Source organism: Cornus florida, unplaced genomic scaffold (assembly GCF_030987335.1).
Source record: "Cornus florida cultivar Cherokee Brave unplaced genomic scaffold, ASM3098733v1 CherokeeBrave_3.0.0_Hap2_Chr06, whole genome shotgun sequence".
Classification (NCBI taxonomy): domain Eukaryota; kingdom Viridiplantae; phylum Streptophyta; class Magnoliopsida; order Cornales; family Cornaceae; genus Cornus; species Cornus florida.
Genome location: NW_026775576.1, coordinates 103088959 through 103106027, shown reverse-complemented (window position 1 = coordinate 103106027; position 17069 = coordinate 103088959). Strand labels below are relative to the sequence as shown.

Sequence of the window (17069 nt, the reverse complement as noted above, 5' to 3'; positions counted from 1 at the left end):
TGGTCATGTGTGTGTATATATATATATAAATCTATATATATATTTATTAATTTATGGTTTGGGATTATGGAGGTATTAATTATTATTGGTGATGTTATATATTATTGTTTATCACTATATAATAAAGGCTAAAATTGGAATTAGGATGGTTGTGGTTAGAGATGTATTATTCATCGGTTTTCAGGGGCTTGTTAGAGGGAACTTGTTCATGGGTTTTAACCCACCTTATTTTATTTTTCAGGTTCGTAGAAGTTCAAGTCTCGAGATTGAGGATCCGCAATTTGGAGGCTTATCTATCATCTACTCTCATTTATTTCAAAGTAGAATGTTATTAAGTCATTTGACTTTAGTTTTACTTATAGATTTATGGATAATGAAAGTTGGTTAAGGGGTCCTTGAATTGTGGGATTCCCGAGTTATAATTTGTGATACCTCTTGATTCTAGAGCCACGGGTAATCAAGTCCGAGCACAGATCCGAGAGATACCAAACAATTAATATGTAAACAAGCAGAAATAAAAACTGAATTAAGAATAAATTAATAATACACTGAAAGAAATCTAAAATAAGAATCCTCAAACTTGAAATAATAAATTAATATAATTTAAAACCGTACAACTCGGGAATCCACCTAGTAGACCCCTAATCCCAAATCCTTGAATAAATTTACAGAATTAAAATCCAAAATTAAAGTAGAAAAGAAATCTTATGTAACCGGAAGAGTGAGTGTCTGTATTTGCATCAACACGATCAAGCTCTAAGCCTGGTACTGTCGAACACCTGAAAAATAATAGAGTGGGTCAGGCCCACATGTAAGTCCTGATCTACTACGATCCAAACAGGAATCTGATACGCAGATACATCTTAGATAAACTCAACAATATGTAGAGTAGTCCATATATGTACATATTACACACTATAGGACGCTCACTAGTCCAATAGGTATGTCTCGGCCTGAGTAGAGATACCATGCAAATCGCACGTAATGTGGTCATGTGTTTCTAGACCTACCAGGGAACAAAACCACTGTCCAGTTATCCATCCTAGGCGATATAAGTACCCTAACCATGGTCATGAGACTCAAGCTCATACTATGGCACCATAACATAAATATATAAAGTCCGTTCAAGGTGTGTCATTCAAATAGTTTATTGACCTGACACATAATTATAAGTAGGACTTAACTTTTGTAGTTAATCCATCTTATTTCAATATAGGTAGGACTTAGTATTTGAACTAATCTATCCACAATATAGGTAGGTCTCAGTGTTTTAAATTGAGCCGTCCCTAATATACCACCGTTCTATACCGGTGCATAGACATCCATATAAGTAGGACTTAACTTTTTATAGTTAATCCAACTCATTCCAAAATAGGTAGGATTGAGTGTTTTACTAATCCATCCCTAGCATGCCACCGTCCCATACTAGTGCACACAATCCTCCAAACAACATAATTGTAAAGACAATAATTGTTATCTATCAACCATTATTCAGGATATACATAAATACAGTTTAATACATATAACATGACATTAGGCATTCATTACGGAACCTAAACATCACATTTCAACCATTTAAATTGCTAAATTGAGTCATAGCATTTAAATCCTCCATTTACCATAGTTGACCAAAAACAGCATAAATAGTTATCAACTACATTCTAAAATAAGCACAAATACAATTTCACATGTGCAAAACTAAATCATGCATCCACTAACAGAGTTAGAATCCAAATCCCAGTCCTTTAGATTTGTAAAATAAGATTACACAATCTACCTCTTTAAACAGTACCATACTGATGCAACATATAACCGACTTAAACACCAGTTAACTCCATTTAAGCATACACATAATTTAATTACTATATGCCTAAATCAAAGCTGAAAACATGATTCTCAATTTAAGATTTTGCAGAGAAATCAAGGTTTCAAAAACAGTAAGCAACAGAAGTTAATTCATATCCTCCCACTAGTCCCTAAACTGCTACAGTTGATTAATAAGATGACTATTAATTTAGTCCAACACAAACATGGTTAAATTCAAGTAATCCATGTTACTTATAATCCTATTTAGACATGATTAATCAAAATTAAATCATATATAAATAATCCTCCAAGTTCCAAAGTTTAAACTGATCAACATTCAAGGTGCAACTTGTAGATTCCTTTCCTAATTGTACACTGCCTCCTTCTTAATCCCTTTATGAATTCTTGTTTGAACATGTTCTTACAGGTCTAAAACAATAACATGCATCATTTAAAATCATTTAAACCAAGTCTTAAAACTCTATACAACCCAAAAATAATTTTAAAAGAAACAAACAAAATGCATTCTGGGTGAGAGTAGGCTCTCTCAAAATTGAGAGCTTGCTCTTTTAATGTGAGAGCTGGCTCCCTAAACTAGGGAGCCTGCTCTTGATAGCATGGAGCCGGCTCCATGCTCTTTGGAGCCGGCTCCTTGATGAGGGAGCCTTCTCCCTCTCACTCCGAGGCTCTCTGCAATTTTCCTACTCCATCCTCCTCACATCCGATGATACCCAGGTCTCTATAGCTTGTTTAATACCTAATCTAAGACTCAATTTATGTTCCAGATTGATTGTAAGACAAGGATATACAAACAAAACCTAAGTTGAAACACAAGTTGCTAAGCATCGGTAGTAAGGTTTAAACTAAACTTTTAACCAACTGAAGAACAGATTAATACACTGATTTTAAACACAAAATAGACATGCATAAACGTTGTATTTGAAACTTAATTTAATCCCTGGAGGCTATCTAAGCATGCACAGAACACAAATTCCTGGGAAAGAGAAGATCAAAAACTTGCCTTTGAAACTCAAACTTGCAAAGCTAATTCCACGTCTCTTAGTGTTAAACCACCCTTGCTGCTCCTACTGCAGTCCAGTAACACACACCAAACTTCCCTCCTCGATTCCGTTTTATGAACCACCCAAACTCCCACTCCGATTCTCTCTGTATCTCTTTGGTTTTCACTACCAATTTAGGGCTCTGTTTGTGGTTTACAGAACGTACGTTTATTCTGTTCTCCAAACCCTAAACCATGTATTGCTTTATATTTATAGGTGTATATTAATACCCTAGTCCACGAATAATCAAAGACTAAGCCCTAATCCCCATCCTAATTGGCCCATGAAACTATCTCAGTTCTAACCTACGGCGGCTCACCTATACGTGAATTATAAGCCAAAAATTATAACTGCAACCCTAAGTTACCATACAGAAAATAAATAAACATTACATTAACTAAATAAAACAATTAAATAAGTATAGTAATTAAACGGGTAATAAATCCAAGTTACATATTACTAAGACAATTAATTTAAATAAATTCAAATAATATAATTAAAACAATCTCAATTAACATGTAAATTAAATACACACAAATATTAATTAAATCAATTAAGCAAACACAATTAATCACTTAAAAAAAACAAAACAACCAAGTCACATAACTAAATCAATTAATCAATGTAAAATTAAATTAAATTTTCAATTCTATCCTTTTGAAAACTAGGGGTATTACATAATCTTTGGAGAAATTATTATTTATTAGTTTTTTTCAACGTTTTATGTTTTATTTATTCTTTATTATTCATCTTTGTATTCTGTGATTGCTAAATATTAATTGTTTTGATATCCCCTGATTTTATAAGCGTAGACTTAATCAACCCAAGTCTCCGAAATAAAGGGGTATCACATCTCACGAACCATTGAAGAACCACGATAGGGACAAGTGCAGAAAACACCCCTAAAGTATATTCTGCGTAACACTTTTACCCCTATTTGAAAAAGTGTGCAAAAAACACCCCTAATATTTTCACATTATGCAAAAAAAAAACTCCTCTGACATAAATTAGTACTGTAATATCCGTTTTGCCCTTTTACTCTCTCGAAAATGTCTAAGGGATTATATATGCTACTAATTTCATAGTATAGAGGTGTTATGTGCACATTACTTAATAATTTTTTTTTTTTAGACACTTTTCTCTATGTATATCTATAAACATTTTTTTAAAAACATTTGTAGAACAAGAATTTTAAATTTTTTAGATTTCAGTTTACTCTTTTCTACTAAATTTTTTTCGTACCAACACTGTTAAAAAAAAAAATTCCCAATATAAGCATGCACTGGTTTTTAGAGTTTGGGAAAAAAAAAAAATTTTCTTTTGTTTGCACTTCATTTTTGTTTTTTATTTTCTATTTTTATCTTTACTTTACTCTTTTATTATATATATATATATATATATATATACTTTTATCTATACTTTTCTTTTATTTTTATGTTATATTTACTTTTCCATTGCCGGCGTCCTCCAATAGTGTCATTTTATAAAATTATTTATTTTAATATATTTATAAAATTGTTCAGTAAGAGTAATTTAGTCAACTTAAGGGTTTAAATTTGTCAAATGTACCTATTTGCACCAAATTGAAACTTTATGGGTGTTTTTTTTCACTAGAGGAGCATCTCTAATAGTGTAATTTTTGGTCATTTTACAAAATTATTATTTTTTATATATTTTATAAAATGGTTGAGTAAGAGTATTTTAGTCAACTTAGGGTTAAAAATACTGTCATAATTTTGTTTTTTGAACTGAGCTAAGTTAAAATTTTGACAGTTAATTGCATCCATTAGTTAAAATTTTTGAAGACCACGTACGAGTGAGTCCTTGGCTGCTTCATAAAGTTGAATGCACAAAAAAAAAAAGGCTCCAGGACTTCACTACTAAATTAGTACTAATACTAATAACAAGTATTGAAGACAAAAGAGGAAAATGAAAGCTGATTTTAAATCAAAATCATGGCCTAAACAAAACCATTATGTAGCAAATTAATTAAGTCGATTCAGTACCGAACGTTTGATCATGCATTCCGAACACCAACCAGGGCATGTTTGATCATGATTCTGTCGTTGCAGCACCGGTTGCTGGACTTCAAGAATGGCTTGAAGTAGCCATTGTCGTCGTCGTCTTTCCTCATCCATCCTCCTCACATTTGCTGGGAGTATATAAATATACGTTGAAATGGTGCAAGTTTTAAGGGATCCTAGTGATAATCAAACATGAATCAAGATCAATTCATGTGAATTATAATGTACTGAAATTATCAAACACACATGTGGTGTACGGATTGACGTTGCAACTAATTAAACATGGGTTGGGCAAAGATAGAGAGAACTAAAAACTAAAAATAAAATCAACTATTATACATACAACTGATCAACACTTCAAATATCGACCAAAAATTGAATATTTGTTTGTCTGTTCCAACTTCCAATTAGAACCAAGGCTGCATATATAATGTAATATGGTACTTAAAAGTACCAAGTTTAACAGTTGAAAGCAACACTATACTCGAGTATAAATGACTACGCTTACATACATACAACAGATACCCTTTGATCTTAAAACTAGTATAAACTTCACATTACTTCGTACGGTGCAGCAGAATAAACAAAATTATGCCACTACTAATGCAAGAAAAGCGGCAGAGACTTCAAGGAAGAGAAAGGGGGAGCCATCAATCCTTTGCAAATCCAGAACATATAAATTTCCACTGGCTTTGTAAAGCTGTTCACATGATAAACACATAGTATTCATTAACAATTGTAATGACTAATGCAAATACAAATCTTCTTGACTATTCTTGAATAATTTTGAATAACTGCAACTTTTTGTAACTTATTTGAGAAATCTCGATATATATTGATTCAATAATTGTACTTGTACTATATGGTTTCAGACTTTTTTTTAGGAGGCGATGAAAGTAGCAATATCCTTGATAATTTCGAAAAAAACAACAATGTGCTTTGTTTGTTCCAACTCCACTTGAAAAACTCTCTGGTTTTTCCCCTAGTCTTTTATCTAAAACATAAAATAAATAATTAAATCAATGAGCATGCCAGGAGAAATTACAAAGTACTTGCTGATATGGACTGATTACCCTCTTCCCTTTCATTCAAAAGATCATGGTATTAAATTACCCGAATTTTCAAAAGTTAAATCCACTGCATCAACTAATGACAGTATTCTGTAATTTTCTGCCAGCACATTAGTAATTTTGCTATCTTGACAGTTGAGCGACCCATTACATACCAAACTATCTCTAAATTCTATTAAACTTGATAAAAGAAGCAGGTAAAGGATATCTCTTACCTGAATTTCAAACTTGACAGCATTTTGTGACCTAACACACACTCTGCTCATACTTGTAATTGATGAATCATCACCACAGCTTTGACTTTTTTTAGAAGGACCGCATTTTAGTACAGGTCTAGAATAGGTGGGAAATACAGGTAACCAAAGACATTTCATGTTGTAATGTCCAATCTCCTTCCATCGCACGTGTAACTTCTGAAGAACCTTTAAGACATGTGTCATCATTTTATGAGGAGATGCTTGAGACTGTTAAAGCAAAACAAGTTAGTAATACCCAAAAATGATAATTTTCGTTAAGCAGTTCTGGTACCGATCAATATGCTGATAGAAGATAACAAAAACAAACAATAAAAGCAAAGAAAGAACCTGAAATCCTAGAGTCCAGTTTCTCTGCAAATTAGCCGGTGATCTCAAGTATACTTGTGGACTATCTATATGCGCCTGCGCCTGCGCCTGCAATTTCAGAGATTAGCAAAGTGGTATACCCCAAGTATTCACTATGAGAAGAAAACACACTTGCAATTAATTCTATACTTAACAACTCAACAAAATCCTATCCCAAATATTTACTGCCAGATACAAGAATCATATTCCACTATTTACTGTTAGGCCATACATTTAGCATTGAGAAAGATCTATCAATTCTCAGACACAGCATATTTAAGTATCATGACACTTTCTAAATCAAAGATGATTCACAAGTATACGTGTGGGCTATCCATACCTGCGCCTGCAATATCAGAGATTAGCCAAGTGGTATACCCCAAGTATTCACTATGAGAAGAAAACACACTTACAATTAGTTCTATACTAAACAACTCAACAAAATCCTATCCCAACTATTTACTGCCAGATATAAGAATCATATTCCACTATTTACTGTCAGATACAAGAATCATATTCCACTATTTACTGTAAGGCCATACATTTAGCATTGACAAAGATCTATCAATTCTAGGCTATACATTTAGCATTGAGAAAGATCTATCAATTCTCGGACACAGCATATTTAAGTATTATGGCACTTTCTAAATAAAAGATGATTCACAAGTATACTTGTGGACTATCCATATGCACCTGCCCCTGCAATATCAGAGATTAGCAAAGTGGTATACCCCAAGTATTCACTATGAGAAGAAAACACACTTACAATTAGATCTATACTTAACAACTCAACAAAATCATATCCCAACTATTTACTGCCAGATACAAGAATCATATTCCACTATTTACTGTAAGGCCATACATTTAGCATTGAGAAAGATCTATCAATTCTCGGACACAGCATATTTAAGTATTATGACACTTTCTGAATAAAAGATGATTCATATGTGTATTCAACCAGTGGTCATAATAAATATAGAAATAATAAAAAAGAATTTAAATTTTTTGCAAAATCAGAACGAAATGTACTTACATTATTTGTATTAGGAGTTGCAGTGGTTGAATGCATAGCTACATCTCGTGGAAGATGCTGTTGAAACCAAGGATGTTGACGTACTTCAGGAATTGATAAACGGCTAATAGGATCAAGAACAAGTATCCGCTTAATCAAATCACGTGCACCAGGGGACAAATGATTTGGTAATGAGTATATTCCACTCTGGTGACAAAAAATAAAAAATAAAAGTCTGAGAGTTGGGAATATAATATAACTGTGAAAGTCCATATACAAATTTATTTTAGCCTACCTTTATTTTCGCATATAAACTGGACTCATGACCATCAAAAGGATACATCCCGCAAAGAAGAACGTATAAGATGACACCGCAACTCCAAACATCAACCTCAGGACCAGCATACAGTCGCCCAGATAAAACCTATATGAAAAGTAACTTAATGTACATTGGAGGGAAAAGTTACTCCAAGATGCATCTAACTAGTTCATAACTTACAAATCCCATACCTCAGGAGCAGTATAATGTGGACTTCCACAGCCTGTTTTGAGAAAATGACCATCATGCATGATATCGCTGAGACCAAAGTCGGCAATTATGACATTGTGCTTGGAATCCAACAGTAGGTTCTCTAGCTTGAGGTCTCGGTGAACCACCATGTGGAGGTGACAACACTCAACGCCTGAAATAATCTAATTCTAGCAATGAATAATGTTTCACCAGATTAGAGGTTATTTTAACAAAGAAATTGCTAAAGGGTCCATTAAGAACTTGGAACCATGGAGAGAGAAGATACCATGGGGAATCTTGTTTTCCTTTGGTTGAGTTAGAAAACTGTGAGAAAAATCAAATATGAAAGGAAAAAAAGGTGATTTTTAACTTTTAAGAAACCAAATTTTCCTCATAAGAGAACAAGGAAGTAAGGGCAAATATGTGAGGAAAGGAAATCAAAGTTTTTGGTACACAGATTATTTTCTTTACTTTCCCCTTCCCTTTCCTTTTTATTCTCCTAACTGATTCTGAGCAACAAAGGAGTCATCAAATGCGCCGACACAAATGTCACAGATGAAATAAGTTATCCAGGAGAGATTTTGCATGAACTATCTACATAAAAGTTTTTACATGCATTTGGGTTGAAAGAGTTATTTCTTCACTTTTTTCCAACCAATCTGCTGGTTTTGCTATTTTTGTTTACATCACCATTTTCCACGAACTTGCACAAGGGGTTTCTTCCTTCCAGTTATAAGATGGATAAAACATCCGAAACTGCTTAGGGTAAGGAGCAAAATGAAAACAGTAATAAATTGAGAAAAATAATGTTCTAGGTCGATGATATAGAATCTCACATGGTGATACTTACCGTCTAAGAAAACAATTTTTTTTTTTTTTTTTTTTTTGCAGGATTGTTTTCCTAAAATACCTGTTGAAAGAAGTGGCGAGCCTCATCCTCTGAGAGTCTGCCACGCACTGTAGTATAATCATATAGATCACCTGAATTGATATACTCCATGACAACATAAATTTTCGACCGAGTCTCTATGACCTCATAAAGATGAACTATACGAGGATCTGAAAATAGCCTCAGGATATTAATCTCCTGTCTCACTTTGAGAAAAAAAAAAAAAAAAAAAAATCAAAGGAAAACAATGTTGGGAAATATTATATAGTGTTGCAAAGACCAAACAAAAAAATTCTATAACAAGAATGAACATTTTGGAAACCACAAAAAGCAAAATCAAAGAACTGTTGGGTACCTTTTTTTGAAACATTTAAATGGCAACAAGAAAGCATCCAAAATTTTATAGTTTGCATGAAGTAATTGGTAAATTAACAAGAAGGGGGAAAAAAACACACACACACACACACATACACACAAAACGTTTTTCATATCCATCATGACCACCTATAGGCACAACATCATATTAATTGATAATGCAAATAGCTTCTCACGCCATTCTAAAGAAAAGAAACATTTTACAACTTTTATTGGCCACACATCATAAACATCAGACAAACAACCTTCCCTGAGGTTATCAGGCCATCATTCACCACTGAAGGCCCCGAGGTGCTGTTATTTGTACAAAAGCAATCAAGGTACTTTTTTTTTTTTTTTCGTTTTATCCTGGCAAATAACATAGATCCAAACTTGAACCCTCAACTTTTGACTTAGGGAAGTAAAGGAAATACAACTGCGACAGCACTTGGTATACAATCAAGGTACTTGAAGCAAATGTCTTCGCCTCTTCATTATTATTCGAGTGCATTCAATTAGAAGTGTTTGACATAGGGATCAATGGGTAATTTATAAAACTTTTGTAGAATGAGCAAAAACCATGCTGAAATCACACTCCAAAGAGGGCAGTGATGATTCAGAAACCCCAGCGTGCGACTATGAGTGCAACAGCATGTATATTGGTGAAGTTATATCAAAGATGTTTCAAGTAATTATCTGACATGCTCCATATATCCACTTTATCCAATTCCCTAAAACATAAGTACTCTATTGCAGATTTACTCTCAGATGTCATACGACGTCTTGTGGATTCGGATTTCGGGATTGACTTTCAAAAACGCAATAGAATTTTTTTCAGGAATTTTTTAGGTGAAAATTCAATTTCCTGGCTGTACTCCTCTGGTAAGAAACAAAAGAATGGGCAACTTTTCTTGCCCCGTGTTAGTTTGTCTCAAGGTTCCTGAGATCCTTTGACGGGGATCTAGTGTCCATGGCTCGGCAATTTCCATGCCGAAACATGAGTTGTCACTCGTCAGGTCATTTTTATTGTTTGTGTCAACCAAGTTATAATAAGACATGTTGATATATCTATTGATTGACAGCTGTAAATTGAAGATTGATTGAAGATCTCATGGACATCACATGGTGATCATTTGAAGAACTTCATAAAGGGTCAAAGGTTGACAGGGAAGACACTCATTAAGGCAAGATTCATGTAGTTGATTCGAAATATATTGGAAATGATGCCTTCAGATGAAGGCAATCATTTTTTGTTTAAAAGGAACTCCTCTGTTGCATTCCAATTTTCCAAAAATCTTGCATTATCTCATCCGACACTTAAGATTGCCGCAAAACAAATGTTCACTTGTGGTTTTTAATTTCTACCAGCTCATTTGTAGATGAATTAAGCAAGTAAATGTTCAAATTGCAACTAAGATTGGTCAAACTTGTCAATCTCATACTTAAGTATCACATTGTTATTTCAAATGTCAAGGAGTACCTTTTTTGGCATCGGAAGCATTTTTTGATTGAAGATCAAGGATCTTAATAGCAACTTTAAGTCCTGTGATGATATTAACTGCAAGTTGCACCTTAGCAAATGCCCCTTCACCAATTTCCTTCACCATCTTATAGTTCGATAGAGTATTTTGAGATGATGTGCCACGTTTAGAACTGGTTCCTTCCATTTTAAAGCTGTTGGCAATGCATAAATAAATGGCATGTTGTAGTTTAGACTCACAAGTAAAGAAATAAAATGCAAACTAATGTGTCATCTAGAATGCCATGAAAATCCACAAAAGCATTAAACAACTCATATACCAAGCCACAATAAGTTTTTTATGTTATGGAAAATCCAAGGATACATAGAGAGGAAGACCACATAGGAAAATCTCTGTAATATAGCATAACTTCATAATTTTTTCTTGAAAATATTAATCATTGCAAAAGAAAATACACGGAACATTTTGTTAAGTAGTACACACAAAACTAGATAATGTAAACATTTACTAATTTTGCAGCCAAAGAAAAGGCCAACTAACTCTTTACAAGGTACAATCATTCATTTTGTGGGCTATCTTCTCTTCGATAAAAAGTACACAGCACATCCATAATTCCTCATGTGGGAGGAACTGATAGATAATTTATATTTCCACAACGCCTTTAACTTTTCGAATCCTCTATAGTGCCATGGATACAAGATTTTACTCAATTCTTTTACAGGATTATTCCGACCCCTTAATATTATTATATATAAATCATAGAGTAATCTTTTTGGGTAAGGTAATTGAATCATAGATTTTAGAAATGAAGAAAAAAATAGCAACATCAAATATAGAATTAATTTAGTGAGCAGAACCAAAAAGTTAAATGTATTTTCACGACAAAATTTTCAGCAATTACAACTATATGCATATTTTACACCTAAAACATAGAAAAAACAGTCAAGAGAAAGTAAATAGTTTCTACCCTTCGAATATATGAATTAAAACATATCTCATCAAAGACATCACAGGAACATCTTTTTAAAGTATCATGCAAATAGGTTCCATATAGACAACAACTAATATTGCGGATACATAATAGATCAATATAATTACAGATAAATAAAATCGGCCAAGAGATCAAACATAATAGAATTTATACGCAAAATTAAAACATACCCAGTCCAGAAAAACAACAAAATCAACTTTCTATTTATGTACATATACATACACGCATAAATCTGTACTGATGCATACCAAATTAAAGGAACCGAAATAGGTGCCCCAGGAGAAGAAGAAAACCCCAAGTAAGAGATTCAGAGAAACATGAAAATTACATACTTGGTAATGAGTACAAAGCACCAAATGAAGAGGGTCTAGTATATAACGTCAAACCAAAAAACCATTGTTTATATCAGTACATGCGTTTACATACTTTGATAAATACAAGCAGATGCGCATATTTGAAGTACGCGTGTGTAGAGAGAGAAATATGGAGTGAAGGTGTGGAAAGAAGAAACAAAAAGAAGCTGACAAATTCGAAGAATAATGACCGTCCCAAGCTTCCGACACTCGCTTCATTGAGGACAATGACAAACAAAGCGCACTGAGAAATAATAATGCTCAAGGACACAGCTCTGTTTTTTTTTTGTGCATTGAATAATGCTTACAAACGACGCATTGGTTTTAGTCCTCTTTTTATTTTTTTATTATTATTATTTTTCTGAAGTAAAAAAAAAAAAAAAAAAAAAAAAAACAAAAAACAAAAAAGTTCTCATAGCTCTTGGTGGGTCGGGCAGTCCATGCTTCAATTCAACTTTGGCTCATTTGTCTCGGGTCGTATCTCATCTTTTTTTAAATGCGAAGTTGAAGGTTTAAATCTTCCAACGAATTATGAAAATAATGTATGAACTAAGGTTTAATTTGTACTTTACCTCCCAAGTTTCCAACACTGCTATAAAGTGTAAACTGTTATATTCTGAATCTATGATATAATATTGATCTTTAGTGCATACACGGAAAAATCAAAACTGCAAAAATATCCTGTAGAGTACAATAACACTATTGATATTTGTCAAAAGGATACACAGATAAAATTTAGCCTATTTTAGAACAAAGACACCCCCTTCAAGTTTGATATAGCTATAAAAGACACTCCAATGGTAATGAATTGACATTTTTGCCCTTTGACTTTTATATTGACCAGTTTGAATGTTGAAATGACCTTTCTAACCTCTAACCACTGTGTGCAGATGGCAGACCCATACCCATTTCTTTCCTTCTCTCCTCTCTCCATTCCCTCTTCCTCCTCTAGCCGCACCAACACACATATATACAGACACACGCGTGCGCGCACACACACACACATACATATATAGAGTCCTGATTTCTTGCTCCCAATAGAATAAGAAAATTAATCCACACTTTCTATATTGACCGTTAGATTAAATCTAATGGTCATTTTTCAAACTCACTTATAGTATTTCCTTTCAACACAAAACCACTGTCACCCTATTTTTAGTTTCTATATTTAATTTTACCATTACCACTGAAGATACCCAAAATAACCTTGGCCGGATACGATCCAGGTGGTCACAAGTGGGTCGGATAAGGACTACCATTCTAGGCTGAATCTTAATTAATCAAGCCTAAGATCATCTTGGTTGAGTGGGAAGCCCGGTTTTTACAAGGAATGAGCTGAGCTCAAAGTAAAGAGAAGCCCAGAAGAACGGCCCAGCTCAGGAAGTTAGTTAACAAATATCTAGAAAGTCTGTAACAGTCTATAAATAGGCTGTAAGTAGAGGGAAAAGGGGTTGAAAATTTTGAAGTGTAGAATTACTCTTTCTAATATGAGAGGGAAAATTTCTTGCATCTTCAATGGCGCCGTTTGTGAAACGATGAAGATTGATCTGAGTTCGATAAAGGCAGCTTTGATCAAAGCTAGTTCAGAGAGAAGGAGCTGGAACTCTGAAAGTTAGATCCAGATCAGGGAGACTATGATTCATCTTGCAGAGTCTTGATTCTAGTTGTATCCAAAAGACTAGCGTCTGATCTAAGCAGTCTTGATTTGTGCTTGTTGAGTTGATTTATACAGTTGAGATTTGTTTAGATCGCTGAATTAGACAAACTCGCCGCAGGAGCAGTTCAAATTCGGCCAATCAAGATTGGGATTCAGCTAATTCAAGTGTAGATCTAGTGCGCTTGCATCAGCGGAGCTCAGATTTGATCACAAATTGCGGTTAACGACTTTGCTTCGATCAGGAATGATGATCGGAGGAGAGAGCTCAAATCCATCGGATAATGGCCAGCAGACAAAACTAAATGAGTTGATAAACATGATCGAAACTCTAAGAAGAAAGAATGCAAAGTTGCGAGCTGGAATGGAGCATCGGGAGGCTCCGGCGATTCCACAGCCACCTCCAGTGGGGGAGCGCGCTTTACCACATGATGTTGCTCACCAAGGCGAACAAGAACGGAACAATTACGTGGATCATCACCGCGAGGAGATCGGGTCAGGCGATTTACCGGCTCATCGAGTGGAGGACCGAGAAGGATCAATTCATCCTGATCCGTATCATTAGTGGATCAGGTGTGAAGAAGCCATGGAGTCTGGACATCACAGGGCTATGTCGCCATGGCAGAACGAGCTCACAAAGGAAAGGTTGTTCGATCCGCCTTATCGGCCTTCAATAGCTACGTATGATTACAAAGTTTTTGATGGTAGATCTACAGATCGGAGGATCTTCGCAAAGCTTCCAAGGGAGAACGAGGCCCTCCGTTTGTCAGCATGAACGGTTAATTCACCGTTTACTTATGAGATTCTGAACACTTCGAATCCGAGAAAATTTTCTATGCTATTATTTATCCTGTTCGATGAAACAACTGATCCGATCAATCATGTTTACCATATCCAGCTAAAGATGGCTCTGAACACGGAGAATGATCCTTTGATGTGTAAGTGCTTTCCCACAAGCCTGACCGGACCAGCGCTTAACTGGTTCAAGAATTTGGCCAAAGGCTCAGTCGCAAACTTCCAGGACTTGTGTGACAAGTTCATAAGCCAATACTATAGGAACAAGCGCCCAGCCAAAGGCGTCTCAAGCCTGTTTACAATGAAGCAGCACGAAGACGAGCGACTCTAAGCTTTCCTCACTAGGTTCAACCTCGTCAAGAGTATGGTAATGGAGTGTCACCCCTCCACAGCGGTCAAAGCATTCAAGCTAGCAATGAACCGAGGGACACCGTTCCACACGAGTCTGGTGGTTAATACGCCAAAGACCATGGACAAGCTGAATAAAAGAGCTGATGGTTTCATGCGTTTAGAGGAAGAAGAAGCAACCAATGTAAGGAAGACGTCGATTATTTCAACAGAAGAAAAGTCCAAAACCAAGATCTGGCAAAAACAAGTTCCACTACAGCGTCAAAACTCCTGGAAGGTGGAGAAGAGGCCCAGAGAAGAAGAGTTGGTTACTCCGCTCAAAGTAACTCTAGCAAGGCTGTATCAAGAAAGCAAATATAAGTTTCGCCCTCCATTACCAATTAGGCAACCTCTTGAGCAGAGAGACCAATCTAAACATTGTACTTTCCATAGTGACTTTGGTCATCAGACTAATGAATTCAGGAACTTAAGGAGGCAAGTGAAGATGCTGATCGCAAAGGGAGAGTTCGTAGGATATGTTCAAGGGCCAGCACAGGAGCAGAGCTGACCGGCTGAGCAAGTCAAGAAAAATCAGAAGCCGAATTACCATAACACTCAGCCTGTTCGGATTATTAATGCAATTCATAGCCGACCTGAACAAATAGCAGAGTTAGAAGAGCTGCTCAGGACACGTTTCCGCCAAGCGCAAATGAAGAGGAGGATAGGCAGTGTGCACGCTCTGCATTAGCAGAGTACATCCGCATAAATAAAGTTTGACAAAACAGACCTGTTGCACGTTCAGACCCCTCATGAAGATCCATTGGTCGTCAGTTTGACAGTTGCAGAGTGCCTGGTACGGCGAGTTCTGATTGACCTAGGGAGCAGTACGAATGTCATACCCAGGGTAACGTTTGACCGGTTCAAGATCAAGCCAGAAAAGCTCAAACCTACGGGAAATCCGTTGCTGGGAAATCCGTTAATGGGAAGAGAGTGGATCGACTTTTCATCAAGTGATGAGATGTTTGGGCCCTGATGGGAATAGAGTGATTGATATCCATAGAGACCAGGTCGCAGCCAAGGAGTGCTATTCTGTAACCCTGAAATCTGTTGGAAAGGAAAAAGCACACATCAGGTCTGCTAGCCCAAGATAGCAATTACAGGAACCTCTACCCAACCAGAATGGGGAGGAGGAGCTTTCGACCTAAACCAAAGAACCTCTCGTTGAAGTGCAGATCGATCGTGAGAAGCCAGACCGAACTACATAAGTGGGCTCCACACTTGCAGAGGGGGAGAAACAAAGGTTAATTGATTTCTTGACTTAGAACGCAGATGTGTTCGCTTTGAGCCATTCAGACATGCCAGGAATCAACCCATCCGTGTCCTGCCATTCCCTCAGCGTGGACCCAAACGCCAAGCTTGTAAGGCAGAAGCAGAGAAGGTTTGCCCCGGAGTGCAACCAAATCATAACTAAAGAGATTGATCGTTTGTTGGATGCAGGGTTCATTAGAGAAGTTCAGTATCCGTCTTGGCTCTCCAATGTCGTTGTTGTGTAGAAGAAGAATAGGAAATGAAGAGTGTGTATTGACTTCCCGAATGTAATACCCCTAATTTTAAAAAGGATATTCCTGGTATTTAATGGTATTTAATTTATTTTTTAAGTGCATTTTATTTGATTATGTGTCATTATTTTTTTTATTAGGTGCTTAATTATTTTCTTTTGTGGTGATTTAATTTATTTAAATGATATTTATTTTTAGTTATTTGATTGGAGTTACTTGTTAGTGTTTTAATTATTTAATTGGCATTAATGGTTTAAGTGTAATTGGTTTAGTTATTTGATTGGAATTACTTGTTAGTATTTTAATTATTTAATTAGCATTAATGGTTTAAGTGTAATTGGTTTAATTATTCTATGTGTGTCTTATTTTATGTGTGTCTTATTTGGTTTAATTGGGTTTACTAATTATTATTTTGTTCAATTAGATTATTTATTAAGTATTTAATGGTCAATAGGGCAATTAGGTAAATACATCTAACTAGGGTTTTAATTACAGTATAAATTAGGGTTTTATATTATAGCCGTCGTAGGTTTCTACGTTAATTGGATGGGCCGGTTAGGATTGTGAGTTGGACTTAAAT

The 17069-nt window shown here is 35.3% G+C and overlaps 1 protein-coding gene across 5 annotated transcripts; it reads right to left on the bottom strand.

Moving 5' to 3' along the window:
* Positions 1–5191: 5191 nt before the first annotated feature.
* Positions 5192–12389, bottom strand: LOC132313506 (SNF1-related protein kinase catalytic subunit alpha KIN10-like). 5 transcript variants are annotated; one of them, XM_059812296.1, is made up of 9 exons: positions 12228–12389; positions 10810–11003; positions 8997–9181; positions 8086–8268; positions 7871–7999; positions 7597–7782; positions 6546–6632; positions 6177–6425; positions 5192–5591 (listed from the first exon to the last, which is right to left on the bottom strand). In XM_059812296.1, the coding sequence occupies exons 1-9, from the start codon at positions 12371–12373 to the stop codon at positions 5481–5483; spliced, it is 1470 nt and encodes a 489-aa protein (XP_059668279.1). In that variant the 5' UTR covers positions 12374–12389; the 3' UTR covers positions 5192–5480. The 5 variants fall into 5 exon arrangements, with proteins under 5 accessions (XP_059668279.1, XP_059668281.1, XP_059668280.1 ...); XM_059812298.1 differs by lacking the exon at positions 12228–12389 and adding an exon at positions 12024–12221; XM_059812297.1 differs by lacking the exon at positions 12228–12389 and adding an exon at positions 12050–12221.
* Between the last annotated feature and the right edge of the window lie 4680 nt (positions 12390–17069).